Here is a 20,871-nt window from a genome sequence, read left to right on the forward strand (position 1 = left end):
AAGCGATGGCGATAGGTGATAGGCGACGACCCGGCCCCAGACCACCCAACGGCAACGAGAAATGAAATCCTTTGTGTATTTGTTACTGTGCGTTTGTTTGTCAACTAGCCAAACAGCGATATAAAAATGCTAATACAAAACTACAAATTGTGCAAGTAGCTGTTATTGTTCCTTTGCTGTTGTTTCTGGTGCTAAGCACAACACTCAGCCACTCAGCAGCCACTCACACACACACACACAAACTCACACTTCGAAATATGAATAAATACACTCACACATTTAGAGAGTGTCGAAAAAATGGCCACTTACCGTTTTAGTCAATGCTCAATAGTCTGTTGGTTGGTTATGTATACGCAGGCACAGCCAGAAGTGCCGCTAATCCAAAAGTTTTGGTTGCACTAAATGTTTTACACACAGGCACACCAAACACACAATTACACTTGAATAAATGCACTTGCAACTTTGTGCTGGAATTTAAATTTTTATTATTTGTATTGCGCTTTTATATTTCGATTTATTTCCCCGCTGCTACTTCACTTCGTTGCGCAGAGGCCGATACAACGAAATTCCTGAATTTGAAGTGGAAATCTTGTTTGAGCACTTTTTGATGCCAAATGACGACGGCAACACAGCGACGACAACGGTGGAGCGGCGTTGGCGGCACACAATTCCACTTAGTCGAAGAAAAATACATACAAACAACTAAAAGTCGATGCCAATTTAGTTAGAGTGTTTAGTTAAATAACTTTGAAACGCGCGCGCTTATATTATATGCATTAATGTACAAGTTTTCATACAACAAGCAAGTTTTTCCTTTGAAAATTTTATACTGTTTTTTTTTCGACGCACGACGCGTAACACAAGCGACATCAACAATGCGACCACCGTAACTACTTTGTCGTTTGCTCAAAGAGCACTAAAAGGTACAATTTTATGCGCTCATAGTAGTGGTGTGCCAAGATAGCAATCGACTGCAACAATCATCGAAAAATTTATCGAGTATTTGCTATCAAACGTGCTGCAGCAGGTAGGGATGGAATGTGTATGGAAAACATAGTTATCACAACACGAATTCGATTGTTTCGACTAACAAAACAATAATTTATATTTGTGTATACATATAACATAACGATATCATGATTATTTATTACTTCTACTTGATCAAAATATGTGCTTATATCCCATTTAAATGCCGATAACAGAGGCGGAAAAATCTCATCTCTAGCAAGTATCTATTCACAATAGTTGGTACTCTTAGAATGGTGCTATTTAAAAATAATGTAAAAGCAGTTATACGCAATCAAGTTTTTTATTTGCTTTATTTATTAAATGAATTCTGTATTTTTAGATGTTGTCAGGCAACTATATTCAAGAAGTTATCGGGTTTTCGTGGTAGTTGGTAGAGCTCCGTGAGCAATTGGGCGCGCATACGTGAGAATTTAAAAATACGACGGATTAACCGTAAATGGTGATCCTAAACACATACATAGAAACAAAGTTAAAAAGTGAAATATGCAGGGTATACATAAAAAAATAGGAATATAGGAAAATATAAAATTGTAGGCGAATCACTGTTATACGCTTGCTTTCTGCAAAGATGTATGTATGTATTTATATTTGAATTATGAAACATTGAACGCCCCCCTCAATAATATGCATCCTGTTTTTACCACGCACTTCCGTTCAAATTTCGACTGGTCACGTTTAATAATCGGCTTAAATTTCTTTTGTCCCGTAGGGGCTCTGGATCTAAAGAAAACTAAATACGCGCGCCGCTTCATCGAAGCACGTACCGCCTGTAGGCTTTTGTGTGATACGACATTTAAGGGCAACAACTACGTAAGCTGGAAAAATGTAAAAGGAGGGTAATGAAGTCCAGAGCACGGAGTGTTGTCAATTACTAATTAGTGTTTATTAATTTTAAATCAATACAAGTATAACTACAAATAATATTCGTATTAGTACAATTAACGCTAATCAAGTCTAAGAGGAGCAAGCAGATATGTCGTCGCATAAAAGTTAGGTGATGCATTAGTCATTAAATCACAGATGTATTATTATTTTGCCTGCATTCCAACTCCACACCCGGAGTCTGATCGGGCGGTTCAGCATTTAACACGAGGTTCTCAATGGAACGAAATGAAGCATCCTCCAGATGTGTGCTCATGGGGGGCTGTCGTGGCAGCGTCGTCGCTACTCCAACGTGGCGTGGCTGTCGACCCCGCACAGACGAACGCAAAATAGTGACCACATCCTCGGCCGTGTAGGGGCGTTGTAAGCCTCCTGGCTCCAAAGCTGCATTCGCAGACGCAGGTCTTTGTGTAGATGCCGGGGAAACAGTTGGCACCTTACGACCCAGTGATAATGTGCGCTGTGTGTAGACACTAGGGCGCTGGCCAATCTCAATGGACTCAGGACTGCTGGATGACTGGGTCCTGCTCGATCCGGAAGGATTGGTAAGAATGGTTAGGTAATCAGGTGGTGCATTTGTTGCGGCAGGCGTAGGCGACTCTGCATCGATGGAGAGTATAGGACGTGTACGGCTTGTGGAGTCCCCAAGCACCCTGCAGATTAAAGATCCATTAAGAATTTTTCAATGAGGGCACTCATTGTTATTTCTCACCTGCGCACGCTGCGACGAATGCTTTGTCGCAGCATCTTTGCCAAGCGTGCGCCTGTTGCTGTGGTATAGGAAGGTGGAGGAGTGTACTTCGGCGGAGCGTCGTGCTGTGCATCCCTTTCCCCACTGTTTTGCTCTAAGGCTGCACCATTTCGATGAATCCGTGAATCACGCTGGCGAGCAGAGGATCGACGCGTTTCGCCCGAGTCTTCCGGAGGCCTATACAGAAGTTGTATACGCTGCAATAAAAACACACAATTATTATATGATTTACTAGTTCCGTTCAAGCACTCACCTCCAATATGTCGGGAGGTCCGCGAGTCAAGTAACGATAGATCTGCACTATGGCTGTTACTGGTATGACCAATAGTAGACCAATCTGAATAAGACTGCCCATTTTGCGCATCAAGTAGCTAAAGTATGACTTGCCCCGCCAATAGTAGAACTGATTGGACAGAGAGGCTTTGTAGTCTATTACGGATAAAGTAACCAGTCCGATGGGCAGCAAAACATTCCAGGAGAGTGCAAGGAAGGCGGACATGGAGCCACACATGCGCAAATCATTGACCAAATCATCGCCATTGTATGGTCGTCCGCGTATCAGAAAAACGCCAAAGATTTGCGCCGTCCAAATGATGGGTATAAACCACGAACCGCCCAATAAATAATCCACGTAGTACAAGATCGATATACCCATCTCAGTGGCAAATGGAATGCTCAAGAGCAGGCCTGTTACACAGCTGAGTAGTACGGAGCTCGTTGAATTGCCTAGTGCACTCGAAATGGGTTTCCACATGACACACAACTGGGCCAATCCAAACAAAGCAAACAATCCAAAGGCCACAGCAGCCCAGACCCAAGAGATGGCATCGCTGGATAGCGATAGTACGGCCGGAAATAGTTCTGTAATAAAACGCAATGCTTGGAAACCGCTTTCCCGATGAAGCACAGCCGTAGGTCGACGATACGTCTCACCAATAAATGAGGAGTAGTGCGGGACAAGAGCCGGCGGGTGCGATATTATCTCCGGATTGGGGTGCGCTTTCAGCGAGTATATAGACGTAGAGCTGTCCGGCGTTTCTGTGAGTCATAGGCACACCATTGATAATACGTTCAAATGTTTTTATATAAGTACGAATCTTACCAAAAGAGCCAGGAACATAGACGTAGTTATGCTGCCTTAGAATCTGCGCACAGCACAAGGCCAAAAGGGCAGTTAGACTCAGGGCAAGCATAGTGACCAATACCAAGAGGATAGCATCTCGTCGCAGTGACGATTTGTTGGCCGCCATATGCGAACGACTGGTTATTGCTATTACCGACGCACCCAGCAGGCCCCATGTAAGAAAAGTCTCCTGGGTTGCCGCTGTCCACGTCTTGGAGTTGATGAGGAAATCATCAAAATCTGTCGCGGAAAATATGTTCTAAAACGAGAAAATATATTGAAAGCATTATGGGCAAGTGCAGAAAAATAAGATGAATTACATGAATGCACCAAGTAATGAACAATTAACACGGAATGATACCATAAGAGTCGAAGAGGAAGCCATTATTTGAAGTAGCCCTTTAAGACCGGCCAATTTAAATGCATTTTTCTACGAACTTCTTGAAGCCATAGAGTCTGGCTATTATTATAATCCCCCTATATATATTATTGGCGTTTGTAACTTTCAACAAGAAAGGAATGCTAAAGTCGAGCGAGCTCAACTCTTAAATACCCTGTAGCTCCCACCCAAAAGGAAAAAATTTTAAAAAACAATTAATATTTAAATTTAATTAATTTCATTATTTAATTAAATTAAAAACAAATTATTCAATACATATATACAAAAGTGCAGACATGTACAGTTTCAATAGCATACATTTACATGAGAATCGTGAATCAGCCAGAACAAAAGCTTCGGGCAGCGATGCGGGCAAAGCTGCAGGCAGAGCATGGGCAGCGATCTTATTTATGGCTATTACTTTCTTCAGAATTGACCTATCATGATGAAACTTTGAAAACGGATACATAATACATACAAACTAGATGTACATACAAATGCTAAATTTGAGTAAAAAATTCAAAGAATTACGGGAGTTATGAAAAACACAATTGCGGGGGAATGGGGGGGTGTATCAGAATAAAACAAACAAACTTGACCTGCCTAGGGCTCAGGGGAACCTGGATACCAAGTTTGGTCATTCTAGCTCTTGAACCTTCTGAGATCCTTGCGCTCATACAGACGGACGTGGCTATATCGACTCGGCTTGTCACCCTGATCAACAATTTATATACTTTGAGCGGTCTGTCACGCCTCCTTCTCCCTGCTACATACATTCGCACAAAACTAGTATACCCTTTCATAGGGATTCCCAGGGTATACAAAGTGAGTATTGACGAAATTCTTCGCCATGCTGATTTCTTTATGGAGTCGGAGATGCCTCCTTCTACATGTCACATACTTTGCACAAACCTGATATACCGTGTTTACGCTAGGGGTACAGGGTATAAATAGAGTTATGTTTGGGAGGATCGATCCAATAAAAGATATATAAAATAGTGAGGCTATTTAAAATATGGTTTGTTATAAATTTGCTCTGTACGTATGGATAAGAAAAGTCTACATAAGTACTAAGAATATACTTATATACTTTTAAGGGTGTGGAACGCCTCCTTCTGGTTGTTATATACACGTATATTGGTATATTCTCTAGGTATACCTTTAAACCCGAATACCGACTGAATTTGGGTCCCTTTTATTCACAATTGGATTTTTTGTACGAACTTATAGCCAAGCCGTATGAGCATAACTCCCCTTCGTTTCTGGACAAATGCTGGTTATTAAGTTAAAAGCATACAAATACATTTAGAATGAGTAGGTTATATTTCTCTTCTTTTTTTGATACCGCTTTGGCTTTATTAAATTTAGTGGCAACAATGCCTCCAATACTAATAGAACTAAAAGAACTTTTGCGCCATTGTTTGGCTTTTGGAATATTGTTTTGTTTAATACCGATATGTTTGATTAATCTTTATATCTACGCGATACATTCTAGTAAGCAAAATTCAGCTTTTATTTCTTCGCTAAATTTTAAATATATGTTATTCGTGTATATACGTATATTCATATTCATATTAGGAATACAATATTCAGGGGCATTTCTTGACATTATCTTAATGCTACTTGTTATTTATGGAATTACTGGAAACATGTTGTTTTGTACTCAGTTAAAGGTAATTTAAAGTTGTAGACCATGGCCTTTCACTACTCACACTTACTATAAATGCATTTCTTGCAGGCCCGTCGAATATTTCTATATTGGATGCTAATAACAGCACCATTTATTAATGCCAATGTCTACATTTTAGTCCGGAGTTCTGAAAAGAATATTGAATCTGAAACTGTTGCGTATTTTGGTAAGTGATGCACAAAACCAGTGGTCAGTCGCTTCGATCCGATTTTATATTGAGTCTTTTAGGTTATGTGTATCTTAGCTGGATTGTGAATCTTGTGCATTACGGACAATTACATATAGCAGCACAAAGAATCAGCGCGTCTCAATCAGATCATTTCTGAAATCTTTATTTTCGTATATTAAGTCAGATATTATTTATTTTACATAAATCCACTCGAACCATTTATTTCTTGGTATAAAATTATTGAATACAATTTGATTTAAGTCCAGCATGATAACGCACAATCTGTAGAGTAGCACATTATAGCACTTCTGAGCACTTCTATTGCGCTTTACGTACATTGGAGAACCCAGGTTTCGTTTGCGATTCATAACACATGACTCCGGAGGACACAGAAGTCCGGCAATTCATTGAAATGTTTAATTACTACACCTATAATTTGCAACTAACCGCATAATATATTTATTTTAACAAAGAAATTAAAAATAAAATACAGCGTATTGCACTGTTGGGCCTGATCGACTGTAGCGTTCTCTGGTTTTAAAGTTTTTTGTTGTTGTACCAAACACTTTGCCATAAGAGCTCAGTAGCATAATAACTTTTCGAAAATGGTAATGAAAATATGCTCTTCGAATATACAAACGTGAACTTATATGGCCTATATTTCGCCATCACAATAACGCAGATCTTTAAACTCTTTTATTTGATTAAATTTGAACATTTATCTTTAGTATGTATTACAAGTAAAGAAAAACTGTTTGGTAACTTTTAATTTTATGTATACCTTATACCCATGTCCGGAAATATTCTTTTTCTTTTCTTTGTTAAAATTAATATATTATGAGCCGGGCTTGCTCGACTGTAGCACATTATCTTGTTTAATATTGGTAACCTAAAATTACTGATAACATGCTAGACACGTTTTATTTGTACTCATACGTTGTTTTCTATCTTCCAATATTTACGGCTAAATAATATTAACGCGTGAATTATAGCTTTTTCGGTTCTTAATGATTAACCTTAAACAGCAATTGAACCACAACTTAGCTACATCAACATGGAAAACGGGCCATAAAGTATAATATTTAATTACATTTGCTACACAGTGACTATATCTTTAATTCATTAAAATTAACCTATTACGATGATACTTGACATAAGCAAACATAACAGAATATAATTGTCAAATTTATTTAATATATTCAAAGAATTACGGGAGTTTTTTAACAAAACAGAAGCATAATGTAAAACTTTCGACAATGTCAAAAGGAATGTATGCATTCCCTTTTTCCCTTTCCCAATTTTTCCTCTTCCCAATTAAATATACATATTTCTACTTTCATCACTGGTCTTTTACATCATCGAGAAGTTTTTATATTGATCATTTACTAGCAGCACTACTACATTCTTCGACATGTAAAGAAATGCATAAAAAGACTCACCTGAAGCTTGGAAGGGTCTACGACGTAGACAAACTTGGCAGTCACAACAATGAGCGCGAGAAGCGGAAGTGTGTTGATGAGATATGTCCATTTGCCTAGAGATTTCAGTCCTTTACATAATATTAAGAAGACAGCCGCCCAGATAAGGGCCAGATAGAAAGCCAACTGCTAAAAATAATAAATATTACCTTAACAAACTGTAAATCAATAAGCCGTTAATTGGTACTTACCCGATCGTTCACATGGAAACGCACTCCGCTACCATCCCCATGGCGGGCGAACTGCAGCCGCTGGAGCACAACAATGTTAAAATACTCAGCTACGGTGTGCGTAAGATTGCCCGTAGCATTTTCGGCATCATATCGATACGGAAAGGCGAGCTCCTGCCACCGATAAGCGTTACGTGTTGGTGTTGGAAACACATCTCGCAAGTAGACCAGTATCCAGGCCACAGATACCGTTGAATAAATGGCCAGAAAGCATTGCACCATTACCAAGGCAATGCCCACTCCACTGCAAATGGGACTAATCTTCCACATAGATACTGGGCCAGCTTTAATCTTCGCGCCCAAACACATTTGCAGCCAGAGCAATGGAATGCCAAATATTATGGAGAGCATTAGAAATTGTAATAGGAAATTGCCACCATAGTTGATGGTGAGCACGGCAAATCGACAAATGTTGAATACGCCCAGGGTACACCCCATGAGAGCCAACATTCGACTACCGGAATGTGGCCAGAGACTATTGAAACCACATTTCTCGCGCTGCTGCTGCTGTTGATGTAATCGTAGACTGTCCATCGGCTCCAATGGCGACGTGCTGCATGTCGTCGTTTGCTGCAGCTCCACTTGATCCGTTGTAGAGGCTCCTATGGTGCTGCTGTCGGAACTACTGCTTGCCGATGCCATAGATACGGGGCTGGGCATGCGGGAAGAGCGCACGGAGCTTATATCCGAGCACGTAGACATAATGTGCGTAGTTTCGGGCAATGTAGATGCCAGTTCATCCAGTTGCATGCGGGTTTGTGCAGGAGCACTCTGCGGTCGACTAATCACAAGTCCATGGCTAGGATTGGCCAATGCGGTCACACGCGGATGGCCTTCCACGCGGCGTCCAAACTGGCGCGGTCTCTCGCGCTCTTCGCTGGCAGCCCGCGCAGTGCGCTGTTCGTTTAGCAGTAAATTATTATATATGTGGGCTTCGGTTAGCATCTGCATAGCGCGCGACGCAGGCTGGCAATCACCTTGCGAGAAACAGCGCCGCATTTCCGCATCACGCGGAAGATTCACCACCAAAGTGGGCGTCAGGCTAAGCGGTGTTTCAGTAGTTGTTGGTGTTGTTGTAGCTTTGGTCTCAACATGTTCAATACTGGAATCATTCATGGCACGACGCATTGATTGACGACGCCATTCATCCACGGGAGCTATTTCATGTTCCAGTGCGTTGGTGCTGGAGTAAGCTGCAAGGCAAGATACATATTCATATTATAAAGTGAGCCGAAAAGGAGTGGTCAGCTTGTTTCTTACCATTTGTATGCGGTTCCAGTCCACAGCTAAAAGTTTTGCGCATTTGATGTCCACGGTTAAACACTGGACTGGCCGCGACGAGGTTCTCAGCTGTCTGCGTCTTTTGCTGCCTGCGCTTGCGACTCAGAGGTAAAGTGCATGTTCGGGAATCTCTGTTTAATGCCCTGTCGCTATCAATGGCCAATACCTGCTCATTGCTTAGAGCATTGTCCATTTCTTCGAGATAATTATCCAAGTCCAAAAGATAGTCTTCGACCTTGTCGTCATCGCTGCCGCTGATGGACGATACTCCTGTCTCATTAAGCTGGGAAGCTCCATGCACATCCAGTATAGCATCTAGCTCATCTAACACGCTGAGTGCTTCATCCGGTGTACCATCGTATGATACCGGTTGCTTCACCGGCGTGCTCAACGCCGGCTTCTCGCTTTTACAAAAGGCACTATTTTCCACATCCAGTGGCATCTTTAAGCTAATCGGATTTAACATGCAGGCGTGCAACTTCTGCTGTTGGTTATGGAAACTTTGCGGCGTTTGTTGTACCTCAATCAGCTCGTCATCGCTTAGCTCGTCATCGTAGTAGTCGCAGGCTTGCTTTACCGAATCACTGGAAAGGCTGTGCGAAAGACCATAACGTTCCGGCTCAGATTGCCCCTCTTTGCTTTTTGCCGGTACCGTAAGCGCAGGTATAGTTGTTTTTGTGGAATTTCCTGCAGTAATGCCTCGATTTGGCAAACTTGCATATGACTTTGAATTGCGCGAAAAATCCCGACCCAATGTACTTGAGGATTTTTCCTTTTCGTTCATTTTGTTATTACAGTCGCTTACAGTGATTACATTTCCACTACTTTCCTGTTAAAGCTTCTGCTCCTTCGATGTCAGTGGCGTTGTCCTGAAAAATGTCAGTAGTGTGAGTATACATATGTGCGCCTATGTTGTCAACACGGACGCCACATTGAGACAGGTCGTGGCATTTGAAGGCATCAATTAGCCCCTAATCCTATTAAATTAATGCCAAAAGTGCAACGAAATGCAAACAAGCGTCTGCTTTATTATTGTTATTGCACGTGATTGCACAGCCGCCGACGATCAGCAAATAAAACACAGCTGTATGACAAGCCGCAAAATAGTTGAAAACGCTGCCGATGTCGACGTCGGCGTTGCCGTCGCCGTGCATGCTCATTCAACTGATCAGGTGAATGTACTTCCGTTAATAACTTTTTATATACACATGTGCATGGTATAAAATAAACTCATGATACTTATTGTTGCTGAAAGGGAGTGGCGTATGCGTGCGGCTAGTAACGATCGTTGGCATGGCACGTAACCTCGATTAAAGCCAAAGTCTGTTCAGCTGGCCAACAACGTCTTGGCAGCGTCAACAGCAGCTACAAGAGATTCAAGAGCAGGTCTGGTTTTCTAGTTTTTTTTTAAGTTTATGGTACATACATACATACATAAAAACACACGCATACACAAGCAAACGAACACATGTATATGTATGTATGTATATATGTATGTACATAGAAACTGCAAATGTGTGTGTTTTGCATATAACCGTGACCTTCTCGGAGCTTTGTTGTCGTCGTTACTTTATATATCACACTAAATCGAACCTGTTCGCCAAATATACCGCACCACCACGTTTGTGCAACACGCCTCAGCTAATAGAATAAGCAGCAGCTGTATATTAATTGTTGACTCAAGAGGTCAAATTATTTAGCAGTGAAATGCCATAGATCGAAGAATTCGCATGCATATACAATGTTCGTATGTATATACATATGTATGTATGTATGTACACACAAACATTTAATTTGTAATATTCGTACATCGCACTCACACCTATGTATGTATGTACGTACATACACTTCTTTGTATCGTCAAATTTCGCTACTGTTTATGAAAAGGCAAAAATAATGCGAAGCCAAGTAAAAGTAAACAAAACAATTAGTGAGAGAGCTGCTACCACACGAAAATGTCACAGCAACACATATGTACATACATAAATATGTATGTATGTATGTACATTGCCTGACCTTCGTAGCTCTGATGCCTACTCTGAAATTGTAACAGCAGCTGCAACTTGTTTTGATTCTCTTGCAAAAATGGGAAGCCGCTGGCGCAGTTAACAGCAATTGCAATGAAATTGACATTCGCCGAACAAACACAACTAGTTAATCAACGCACGCAGCATACACATACAAACGAGACGATGAAGCGATTAACACACACAAAAACGTGGGACACTCCTCTGCTTGTCACACAGCAACAACAAAAGCTAGCCACCAAATACTAACTAACAAACAATTGAATCTCGCTCCATTGCAGCTTTTTATGATGTAGCAACAACTAGTGAGAGTTTCTTTCGTGACTTTTATTAATGAATGTACATATGTATGTTGTATGGTGTTTAGTGGGAGAACCTGGTACTAACATAATACATACTTCAATTTAATTATGATTATTGCTATTATGATATTAATATCAACAATAAACACACTCATCACTACTGGCAATCAATTGTAGACCTGGAAAAAAAAAGTGGCAACGATGCGCTTTTGCAACGTGCATTAGTCATGCAACAACAGTTACAACAGATTGCCAGTGTATGCACGTTGAATTAAGTTCAATATTCAAATAATGCAGCGGGTCACATAAGACAACGGCAATTAAAAAACCAAATTTGTTAAATTACTTGCGCACAAATATGCAGAAGAAAAACCACCTATGTACACAAATATGCTCCTATCTATGTATATATGTACATATCTACGTAAAATGTGTATAGGTAATACATTGTTGAAAGATTTTACAAACAAATGCAGATACACAAACACGCCCATTCACAGACCAGCAAATCAAAATGTCCATAGAGGGAAGAAAAAAGTAACTGTTCTTATAGCAACCCAAGCACAACAAACAGAAAAATTGCTAAGCTGTCACTTTTCGCGCCGTGTAACTGCGATTGGGGAATACCTTGGGGCGCCTGAAAAAGGTAGGTTGCTGGCGTCAGCTGTTTAGCGTAATTCAAAATGAAGATGGCACCGAAACCACCGGTGGTGGAGAAATGCGCATACCTTTGACACAAATTTCCAAATTAAATGCGAATCACAAACTCAGTAAAAACAAAAAAAGAAAAAACGAACAGTGCGCGAGCGCGTCATGGTTTACGTACTCAGAATGGTCGGGAGAGAGAGCGGGCAACGCTATCTTTGTGTGAATGCCTAAATGTGTATGTGCGCGCGCTACTTTTTGTAAAAGCAGCACAACGCATTTGAAGAAGATACGTATGTATGTATGTATATTGTATCGTTCGGACTAAATAAGACTAGTCTTCAAAAATGAACTGGTGTTGATTTCGCAAGATAAATATAATACTGGTTGAACAATTTAACATCAGAAGCTGTTAAATACTAAATATTATAACAGCTGGGGTTTGTTGGCGGCGCTACTCCCCAACGACTCATCTTTTGCTATTTACAATTTTTTCAATTTCACATATTGTCTCACTTGTATGATAATATAAACAGGCCCTTTACGAAATACATGTACATATGTACATATGTATGTACATGCATATGCATATTAAGCAGATGAACAAACACACGCGTGTTACCGCTCGCTGCTGCTTGCCACACACATATACAAGAGTGTGCTGCAAGTGCAGCGCAGAAAATAAAAGATACAGACATACATATAGATGTATGCTGGTGACTCGGTTACACATTTAGTGGCAGCAGCCAGCATAATTCACACGCAAACAACACACATACATGCATATACGAAATGTATGGCACACTCTAACACACACGCGCACGCGCATTGCTTGTAATAAATTTAGTTGTCTTCTAAATTTATCTACCAACGTACTACAATTCTTGTTGATTTTGTTTTTAGGCCGTTCGCAGATGCATCTATACAAGCGAGTTCCGACCCAACGCTGAAACTACTTTGCGCACGAACAAACTTCAACTAAAATAAAAAAACCAAAACAGTGCCGAACTCGCGTTGCTTGGTAACGCGCTGGTGCTACCAGACTGTCTATATAGCCCTATGTAACCATCGAATAGTGTTGGGTACGAAATGTGCACCTTTGAAGTTCAAGTGTGAACTGCCCGTTATGCCTATATTTCGCTAGAATATCTGCAAATTTTGGCATTTCTATTAGGTCTGCATATAACTTTTCCGTGTTCGTCACATTCGCAGTTTTTTTGTGTGATTTTTATTTTATTGTACCCTGTACACAAAGGGTAAAACGCTATATTAGTTTTGTGCGAATGTATGTAACACACAGAAGGAAGCATATATTATTGATCAGGACGACTAGGCGAGTCGCTTTAGCCATGTCCGTCTGTCCGTATGAAAGCAAGGAATTCAGAAAGTATAAGGGCTAGACCAATCAAACTTGGTTTCCAGATTCTTTTAAGTCCGAGAACGTACGAGTTTGGGTTTTTTTTCGATGCACCCCTTTACTCCCCCATTATTAGTGATTTTCCATAACTCCCGTAATTCTTGGAATTTTGGTAGTCTCATCTAGTTAGTGATTTTGTGTCCGTATGCCAAGTTTCATCATGATAGGTCAATTAGGAAGAATGTTATAGCCATAAATACAATGTCTGCCCAAGCTCTGCCCGCAGTTGTTGCTGTTGCTGCTTTGACATAATTATGTACTGCACGCATATGTATGTACAAGTACACAAACTCTTATGTACTATATGTATGCATGTGATGAATATTTTATATATTATATTATTTATATATATATTATATTATATTATATATATTATTATATAATATTTTTTTTGGGGTGGTGCAGAGTTTTTAAGAGTTAAGCCCGCCCTACTTTAGCATTCCTTTCTTATTTTATTATTAAATATGAGAACCGAAAACAAAAATAATTCGAGCGAAAACTATTTTAAAAATGTAGTTGTGATATAAAAACCAAAAACTAACGCATTTTTAATTAAATAGCCAATAACACATCTTTTTCAGTGGTAACTTACACAAAATAGATTATGGAAACGACGTCAAGGTTAGTGTTTTTGTTATCTAGTGCTTACCTCTGAGCATATCCGACTTTAATTTTGGGGAATATAAAGGCGCAGTTCGAAACATGGGAATGAGATTAAATAAAAGTTTGCGGTCGAAATTGAGTTTTTACACATGAAAATCTATTCGGTAAAGTAATCGGTCATCCGATCTCTATCAACGATCTCTATCTTCTGAAGCATAGTGATAGTATATCGGTTGCTGCCGGAATGCAGTTCCATTTAGACCATGCATTCAACGTCTACACGAAACCGTACTGTGTTTAAAAGTTTAAACATTTAGAGTCCACAAAAATAATGGATCAGATAATGGTAAGGCATTATAAAATAAATAAATAAATAAATAAACACTAAATTTGGTTGCGATATTGTAATAAATAAAAAGGTTGTTGGTCCTATGACAAAAACTTTGATTATGTAATAAAACGATTTTATGAAGCTTCGGAATAAGATGGGCACTATACAAAACGTATAGTTTAAATACTTTATAGCCGAAACCAGAAGAGGATATTATAGAAATGACTGCCCGATTTATCTTTATTTGTTTTTAAAGCTTTCTCGACTAAAATTGATATATGGTGCTTTTATTTTATTACACAGCATGCAACAAAATTGAATTTGTATCAGTTCTGTACAATATTTGAAAATATAACCCTCCGCAGGAGGGATCTGTTTTATTCACATTAATATTTACAAGTATAAGAAAACTAGCGTCCTGCTTTGCACGGGTATTTTTACAAAATTTTTAAAAATTATACATTTTATAGCACACACACACTTAACACACATACATACACCCTTCTTTTTGCTATGAGTTACTAACATTTATTTTAGATATTATTATTTTAATGATTTTTTGTTCGTTTTTAGATTTGTTTGTTATTCCTTATTAGGTCAGAGGTTCTCTGTAAAAGATATTTGATGTTTTATTTTGTGGTAGCAAAAAAATTGATTTTCAGGAGCTCGGACCCGTGATAGTATGTCGATCGCTACTAATTGGAAGGTTTGGCCTTGGAACTACCGGAAATCGAAGCCATATAAATTATCAAATGGGATCATCGGTATCCTCGGTATCCTCGGTATCCTCGTATATGAGCTAGTTGACCAGTTGCTGGGCCGTTGATAATAGTTGCTACACTTAAATTGTCCTGCAATTCCTTAATAATCAGCATCGTCCCATTGCACATGCTTGGAAGGCTCTAATTTCTCAAAAGCACGATTGAAATTCCGAATTTTACCGTCAATTCATGTGGCGGGAGTCCAGAAGGGCTTAATGAATTTAATTGTCTTCAATATTAATCACTGTGTCGATCGATTTGTAATCTTTTATTTGGCTACGGCTTTTGAATGATATTGCCTTAATATTTAAAGTGACAATGTTTCGAGGATGATTATTAACTATTGGCGTTTTAGTAAGGATTCAACTCTTTTTTGCAAATATAATTTAGCCCGTGTTAAACGCCGATAGTGTAGCTTTCCAACAGTGAAAGAATCCATTAAATCGGTCCAGTAGATTCGGAGCCTTTTCAATTCAAACAAACAAACTAACTAACAAAGTCTTCCGAATTTGAAACATTCTATACATATTTGTAGAATAATTATAAAAATGTAACAAATTTTAAAATTTTAAAAATTGTGATCGACTTACCTCCCTTGGTATTCGAAGTCAGGTCAAGGGCGCATGCATTCAGTATAAAGCAGCAACAAAAACCGCTTGGACAGAGATAAAAATTTTGGCCATAACTTTAAAAGCGGCCTATCATACTCACCAACTGAGATTGAGGTGATCATATGAACGGACAGACAGACTGGGCTTGATAGGTTCGTTTTGTCATGCTCATCAGGAATATATGTATATACTTTGTGGGTTCTGTACGTGTTACATTTTTCAGCTCGCGCAAACCTAATATACTCTTGTGCATACATTTCATGTAGAGTGTAAGAATTTTAAAATTCCGGCAAACGTATTTAACGAATATATATTCGATGAACGTAAGGCCATTAAAACAGAGAAATTTTAACATTCACATATATTCGATTTTATTTTTCAAATTGAGATTTGAGTACAGTTGTAACAAAATTAGCAAACAATATATACCTACTATAAAAAACACAATAATACTATTACACCTCACGGTGAGAATGAACAGCAATAACAGAACTGAAGCTGCTTTTTAAAATCCAGAGTAGACAAACAACTAAATTATCTATAGTTCGATTCGATTTAAGAGAGGAATGTGCGCACAAAACCCTTGATGGGTGCTCGGCACATAGGACAGTTGGTCACGCTTGGTGCACACTGATTACAGGTAGCTATCAAAAGGAGGGGAGAAAGAAAAAAAATATATAGGGTCAATACAGCTTGAATCTATATAATACTTGCATACACACCCAAATGACCGCAGGGCAGAAAAACGACGCCCACTTCATCGTCCAGGCAGACCTTACACAGGCGCGCATCCCTTAGCTGCCGATTCTCCTCTTCTAGTGAAATGTTGCCATTAGGAGATCTAGCGCGTGATGTGATAGTAGCTTGGGCGATATCAGGCATTGGACTGGGTGCAGCGGGTAGGCATGGCGTTTCTAAGGGAGCTGTCGGCTCAGTGTCCGTTTTATTGTTTGTTGAGGAACAACACTCCGGTGGCGGCGGTGGCGATGGTGCTGTTGGTTCGGATAATATTGCTTGTGCATCTGCTGTCGCTGGCTCTGTCACCTCCAAAGCTGCACCAGCACCTGCTTCATCAAATATGGCATGAAGTAGCTCGTCTAGCGTTTCATATGCTCGCCCACAGCTGGATAGCTTTCGTTCTATTGTATTACGCACTACTTTGCCGGCAATGCCCAATGCCAAAGCTTCTCGTGCAGGCTCCCTTGACATGAGCTCATCGATGTTGCCGTGTCGGGTCGTAGAACCCGCGCCCGCACCCTCCATGGCTGCATTAGTGGTGGATTCGCGCACCTTCAGTACGTAGGCAATTCCCTTTGAAAGTAACACAAACTGACACTGCGGTGACCATTTTGCATGTTCGTGCCAAGGCTCGTCATCCTTTTGCCACGAGCGGAGCCCAATATTGCAGTGGAAACACCGCACCTGATCGTCAATTCTTTGGTAGTACAGCCCAGCCTGAGCCAACGCCTCTGCGGGTTGTATGTCTTTGATGGGCCAATCGACGAAGGTGCGGAGTCGCGTCTCGAGACAGGCGTATTTTGGTTGTTTGGGCGCTGACGTTGGCTGTACGCCCAGTTCATTTAAATCTTTACTGGCAAATTCGATGAGTGGCCCCATTTGTACACGCGGACAGTTGGGAAAGAAGCGCTGATGCTCATCAAATGCGTTGTCATTTTTTTCCCACTGGGCTACAACGCCATTGCACCAAGCGCACTTCACCTGATCCGCTCGGTTGAGATAGTAGAAGCCCGCCTTGGCCAGTGCTTGCGGTGTGATGTTAGGATTCTGTGAAGTAAATGATTGAGTTAGGAGTATCGCATTACATACTTAAGTTTTTAGTCGTAACGATAATCTTAATATTAGCAACTTATGTGCGCTTACATTAAAATTTAAACGTACACACTAAACTAAGCATTCCCTACTTTAAGCTTCAGTATTAAATTAATAATTTACAAATTTTAATAAACTAATTACATATGTGGTTGTGTAATCCGTTAGTTCAGTATTGTAACCAACATTTAAATGTTATTCCAACCGGAAAGGTGGGAATTAAGTGAAATAGTAAATGGGGTAAAATCAAATCTACCACATTAACCAATATTTTTTGAAAAACACAATCATGCACATATGTATGTATATATATATATAACAATTTATTCTAAGGAATGCACGATTCTATAACTAAGCTTTTTTACATACGGGCCAATTCTTGAATGTCTTCAACCGATTTGCTTCCTGTAATAGATCTGGACACTCGCATTGATCGTCCTGAGATTGCTGAGGCGAATCAACAACGTTGTTGCCCTCATTGTCACTAGGCAGCACCTGGATGAGAGGCACGTTGCCACAATGATGTGGTGCCAGAACCATGGAGCAAACGGGTGAACAACGACGGTGTCGCTCTGAAACTGAATCCCCATATTGCCACATGTCTAAGCGTACGTGACACCAGTTGCACTCCACCTCCAGCCAATTGCCTGTAGCAAAGAAGCCATTCTTTACTAGATCATCAACACAAACGGGTGCATTTGATGGCCACTGTCCAAAAGTTGCGTATCGCTCGCTTTCCAACTCCAGGGAGCGACCGTCGGCCATGGTGCCTTTCGTTCCAAAATGATGTAATTTTGGAAAATGTATTTTACAAAACAACAAAGTGCAACAAAAACTTTATTGATTCTTAGCCGTTCACACAGTGACGTCGACGCAAAAGATGACGTCGGAATAGCCAAACGCTACTTTGGTCGGTCTGGCAACACCGCCACTTGTTGGTGGCTCATATAGAACTACGCAAAAAGAACCGTTTATCATAAATGGCTTTAAAACGACTGCGAACTTATTTTATTAATTAATAAGCAGACACAACTGAACGACATAAAATGTCCAGGGAACACTGGATGAGCGAACTGCCGCCTCAAGTTCGTAATATGTCCATTATAAATCTAGCCATTCCAGGTATGAGCTCATCGCCAAACTGGAGAGCCGTTAATTGATTCGGAAATGCCCTTGACCGTCCACCCACAATTTGTTGTTACAGGTTCGCATAATTCCATGACATATGGAATTAACAGCAGATCGGGTATTGCGCCTGATGCCGATAAAAGCATACGTCGCTGGAATCGCTTCTTTCCGTGTTTCGTGCGTCGCTGGGCTAAAACCCAATCTGCAAGCATTCTGGAGCAATTGCATCTTGGTGTACGATATTTTGACCTGCGCATTGCCCAACACGAAGGCAAATTTTACTACGTTCATGGCCTACTGAGTATGGAGGTGTTTGAGCCACTGTATGAACTATGCCAATTTCTTGCCACGCACCGCCAGGAGGTGGTCGTCTTAGATATGCAGCATTTTTATGACTTGAATGTGGTCCAACACCAACAACTTCATAAAGAGCTCCTGTATATGTTTGGGGAACGCTTCTATGCTACTACGGATGGTTCACTGCATGAATGTTCTTTGCAGCGTTGCGAAGAATTGCAGCGCCAACTGGTGCTCATTTACAGACGATGCCCCATATCATTGCCTGTCCAGTTTTGGCCGAGTTCCTCGTGGCCAACACCCTGGCCAAATAAAGCCAGTGTAAAGAAGCTTAAGGAATTCCTGGAGAACTCGCTGCTTTCGCGCCAGCCCTCTCAAGGCTACGTTTCACAGTGCCTGCTCACGCCGACCGGTCGGTACATTGCTTTTCGTGTTTTCTCCAATCTCAAGCGCACTGCAAAGCGTGTGGATAAGGAGTTGCATTCGTGGATATCGGAGCAGGTGCCTGGGCCCTTTGATGAGAAGCAACCCCCACGAGCAAACGTATTCCTTGCAGACTTTGTGGGCCTAAAGGACGGCCAGTTTTGCAATTGGATTGTAGCCCTCAACAATAAGCTGGACACTGAATCAATATGTATGACCTGAAAACAATTATTTTGACGATGATCTTTGCATCGTAGATTGTTTTACTTCTGTACTGCTTTGTTTTAAATAAAAATTTAAAATACTTTCTCGGGTAACTCTTCAACGTTCTCATTTATTGAAAATATTCTTACAGACTTGCTCCTTATTGATGTTAAAAACCAAAATGTTTCTACATTGGCCTTTAGCCACGGCCTTACTGGAAGTAGGTTCTTGGCTTTCTGTACGAGAACAACTTTCTGTTGCCCTTGTGGTGAACGCGTTGTACCAATGGGAACTTGATCTTTGAGTCGTGGAATTGTTTTACATGCACGCGACGCGTCTTCGCTGCAGGAATTGGCTCTACCTTGATTATCTGAATAGAGTGAGCACGAGCACGATGACGAGCACCCATATCGCGATAACACTGCGTAACGGCACCACCCACGGTCAGATCACGGTATTCACGGTACATATTATGTGTGCCGGAACGGGAATCGTAGCGCAGCCAGATGCCAAAGTTCTTTATCTTGATTGGCGATGTCTCGTACACCTGCTTCAGGGAAACAATCTCACCGGTGGTCTTCTTGAACTTCTTCAGCTGGCGCAAAAAGTACCAGAAGCGAGATTTCGCGACAATGTTGTCGGGAGCAAAGATGCGCATCTTGTACAAAGGAGTTTGTGGCTCCTTGTCGGTTGGCAGCTTGCGGCCAACGACTTCATATTCCTTCAACTGCAAAAAAAATAAAATAAAAGCAAGGTAAGTTTTGTTAACAGGTATAAAGATATGCGGGATAACATGCACATAAGTACGTTCACACGCACAAATTCGCAGATGGGCACGTTGTTGTTGTTATTTTTTTTTTTAGGTTAAGTGGCAGCAGCGGCAATAACAATAGCATTTATATGCACCTGAACCAACGACATGGATTGTTGGGCGGATTTCTACCTATTGTTATGCACAATAGTGTAGGCCCTATTAAATTTTAGGGAAAATAAAGCATTTTACTGAATTTTTAAACATGCAAGGTGCTTCGAAACTATAGCTCTGATTTTTATACAGAAAACACTCATTTTCACTGTGACTGCCAGCTGCATTTTATGGCGCAGAGTTCGTCCATGCTTTGCGTTCAATTTAGGACAAATAACCATATAGTTGAGTGTATTATTTAAAATACTAACCAATCCCTTGGCTCTCATGATGACGGCGCACGCGAAAAAGGAAACGGAAAGAGCATGTTAAGCCGATAGTACCACTGAACTCTAAACTGACACAAAGTGTTGCA

General features: G+C 40.5%; 5 protein-coding genes across 6 annotated transcripts in view; 1 reads left to right on the forward strand and 4 right to left on the reverse strand.

The window, feature by feature from the left end:
• LOC115624998 (protein slit) overlaps nucleotides 1-853 on the reverse strand; it is a 57,345-nt gene extending 56,492 nt beyond the window's left edge. Inside the window, exon 1 of the mRNA XM_030519873.1 lies at nucleotides 310-853. The gene's annotated coding sequence lies outside the window, so the exon portion shown is untranslated. The remainder of the gene's footprint in view (nucleotides 1-309) is intronic.
• Nucleotides 854-1,895: 1,042 nt separating this feature from the next.
• On the reverse strand, nucleotides 1,896-12,987 carry LOC115624594. 2 transcript variants are annotated; one of them, XM_030519334.1, is made up of 8 exons: nucleotides 12,863-12,987; nucleotides 8,992-9,881; nucleotides 7,693-8,924; nucleotides 7,463-7,627; nucleotides 3,765-4,044; nucleotides 2,916-3,700; nucleotides 2,624-2,859; nucleotides 1,896-2,564 (listed from the first exon to the last, which is right to left on the reverse strand). In XM_030519334.1, the coding sequence occupies exons 2-8, from the start codon at nucleotides 9,794-9,796 to the stop codon at nucleotides 2,039-2,041; spliced, it is 4,029 nt and encodes a 1,342-aa protein (XP_030375194.1). In that variant the 5' UTR covers nucleotides 9,797-9,881; nucleotides 12,863-12,987; the 3' UTR covers nucleotides 1,896-2,038. The 2 variants fall into 2 exon arrangements, with proteins under 2 accessions (XP_030375194.1, XP_030375193.1); XM_030519333.1 differs by having other exon boundaries at nucleotides 7,463-7,630.
• A 3,068-nt stretch (nucleotides 12,988-16,055) lies between these two features.
• Nucleotides 16,056-18,387, reverse strand: LOC115624595 (death-associated inhibitor of apoptosis 2). The gene is made up of 3 exons (XM_030519335.1): nucleotides 17,909-18,387; nucleotides 16,432-17,494; nucleotides 16,056-16,353 (listed from the first exon to the last, which is right to left on the reverse strand). Exons 1-3 carry the CDS (start codon nucleotides 18,302-18,304, stop codon nucleotides 16,265-16,267), a joined length of 1,548 nt encoding a protein of 515 aa, XP_030375195.1. The 5' UTR covers nucleotides 18,305-18,387; the 3' UTR covers nucleotides 16,056-16,264.
• A 120-nt stretch (nucleotides 18,388-18,507) lies between these two features.
• Nucleotides 18,508-19,704, forward strand: LOC115624596 (PI-PLC X domain-containing protein 2). The gene is made up of 2 exons (XM_030519336.1): nucleotides 18,508-18,661; nucleotides 18,744-19,704. The coding sequence occupies exons 1-2, from the start codon at nucleotides 18,586-18,588 to the stop codon at nucleotides 19,607-19,609; spliced, it is 942 nt and encodes a 313-aa protein (XP_030375196.1). The 5' UTR covers nucleotides 18,508-18,585; the 3' UTR covers nucleotides 19,610-19,704.
• LOC115624597 (60S ribosomal protein L18a) lies at nucleotides 19,693-20,861 on the reverse strand. The gene is made up of 2 exons (XM_030519337.1): nucleotides 20,768-20,861; nucleotides 19,693-20,318 (listed from the first exon to the last, which is right to left on the reverse strand). The coding sequence occupies exons 1-2, from the start codon at nucleotides 20,783-20,785 to the stop codon at nucleotides 19,803-19,805; spliced, it is 534 nt and encodes a 177-aa protein (XP_030375197.1). The 5' UTR covers nucleotides 20,786-20,861; the 3' UTR covers nucleotides 19,693-19,802.
• Between the last annotated feature and the right edge of the window lie 10 nt (nucleotides 20,862-20,871).

Source organism: Scaptodrosophila lebanonensis, unplaced genomic scaffold, assembly GCF_003285725.1.
Source record: "Scaptodrosophila lebanonensis strain 11010-0011.00,11010-0021.00 unplaced genomic scaffold, SlebRS2 tig00000061-arrow-pilon, whole genome shotgun sequence".
Classification (NCBI taxonomy): Eukaryota; Metazoa; Arthropoda; class Insecta; order Diptera; family Drosophilidae; genus Scaptodrosophila; species Scaptodrosophila lebanonensis.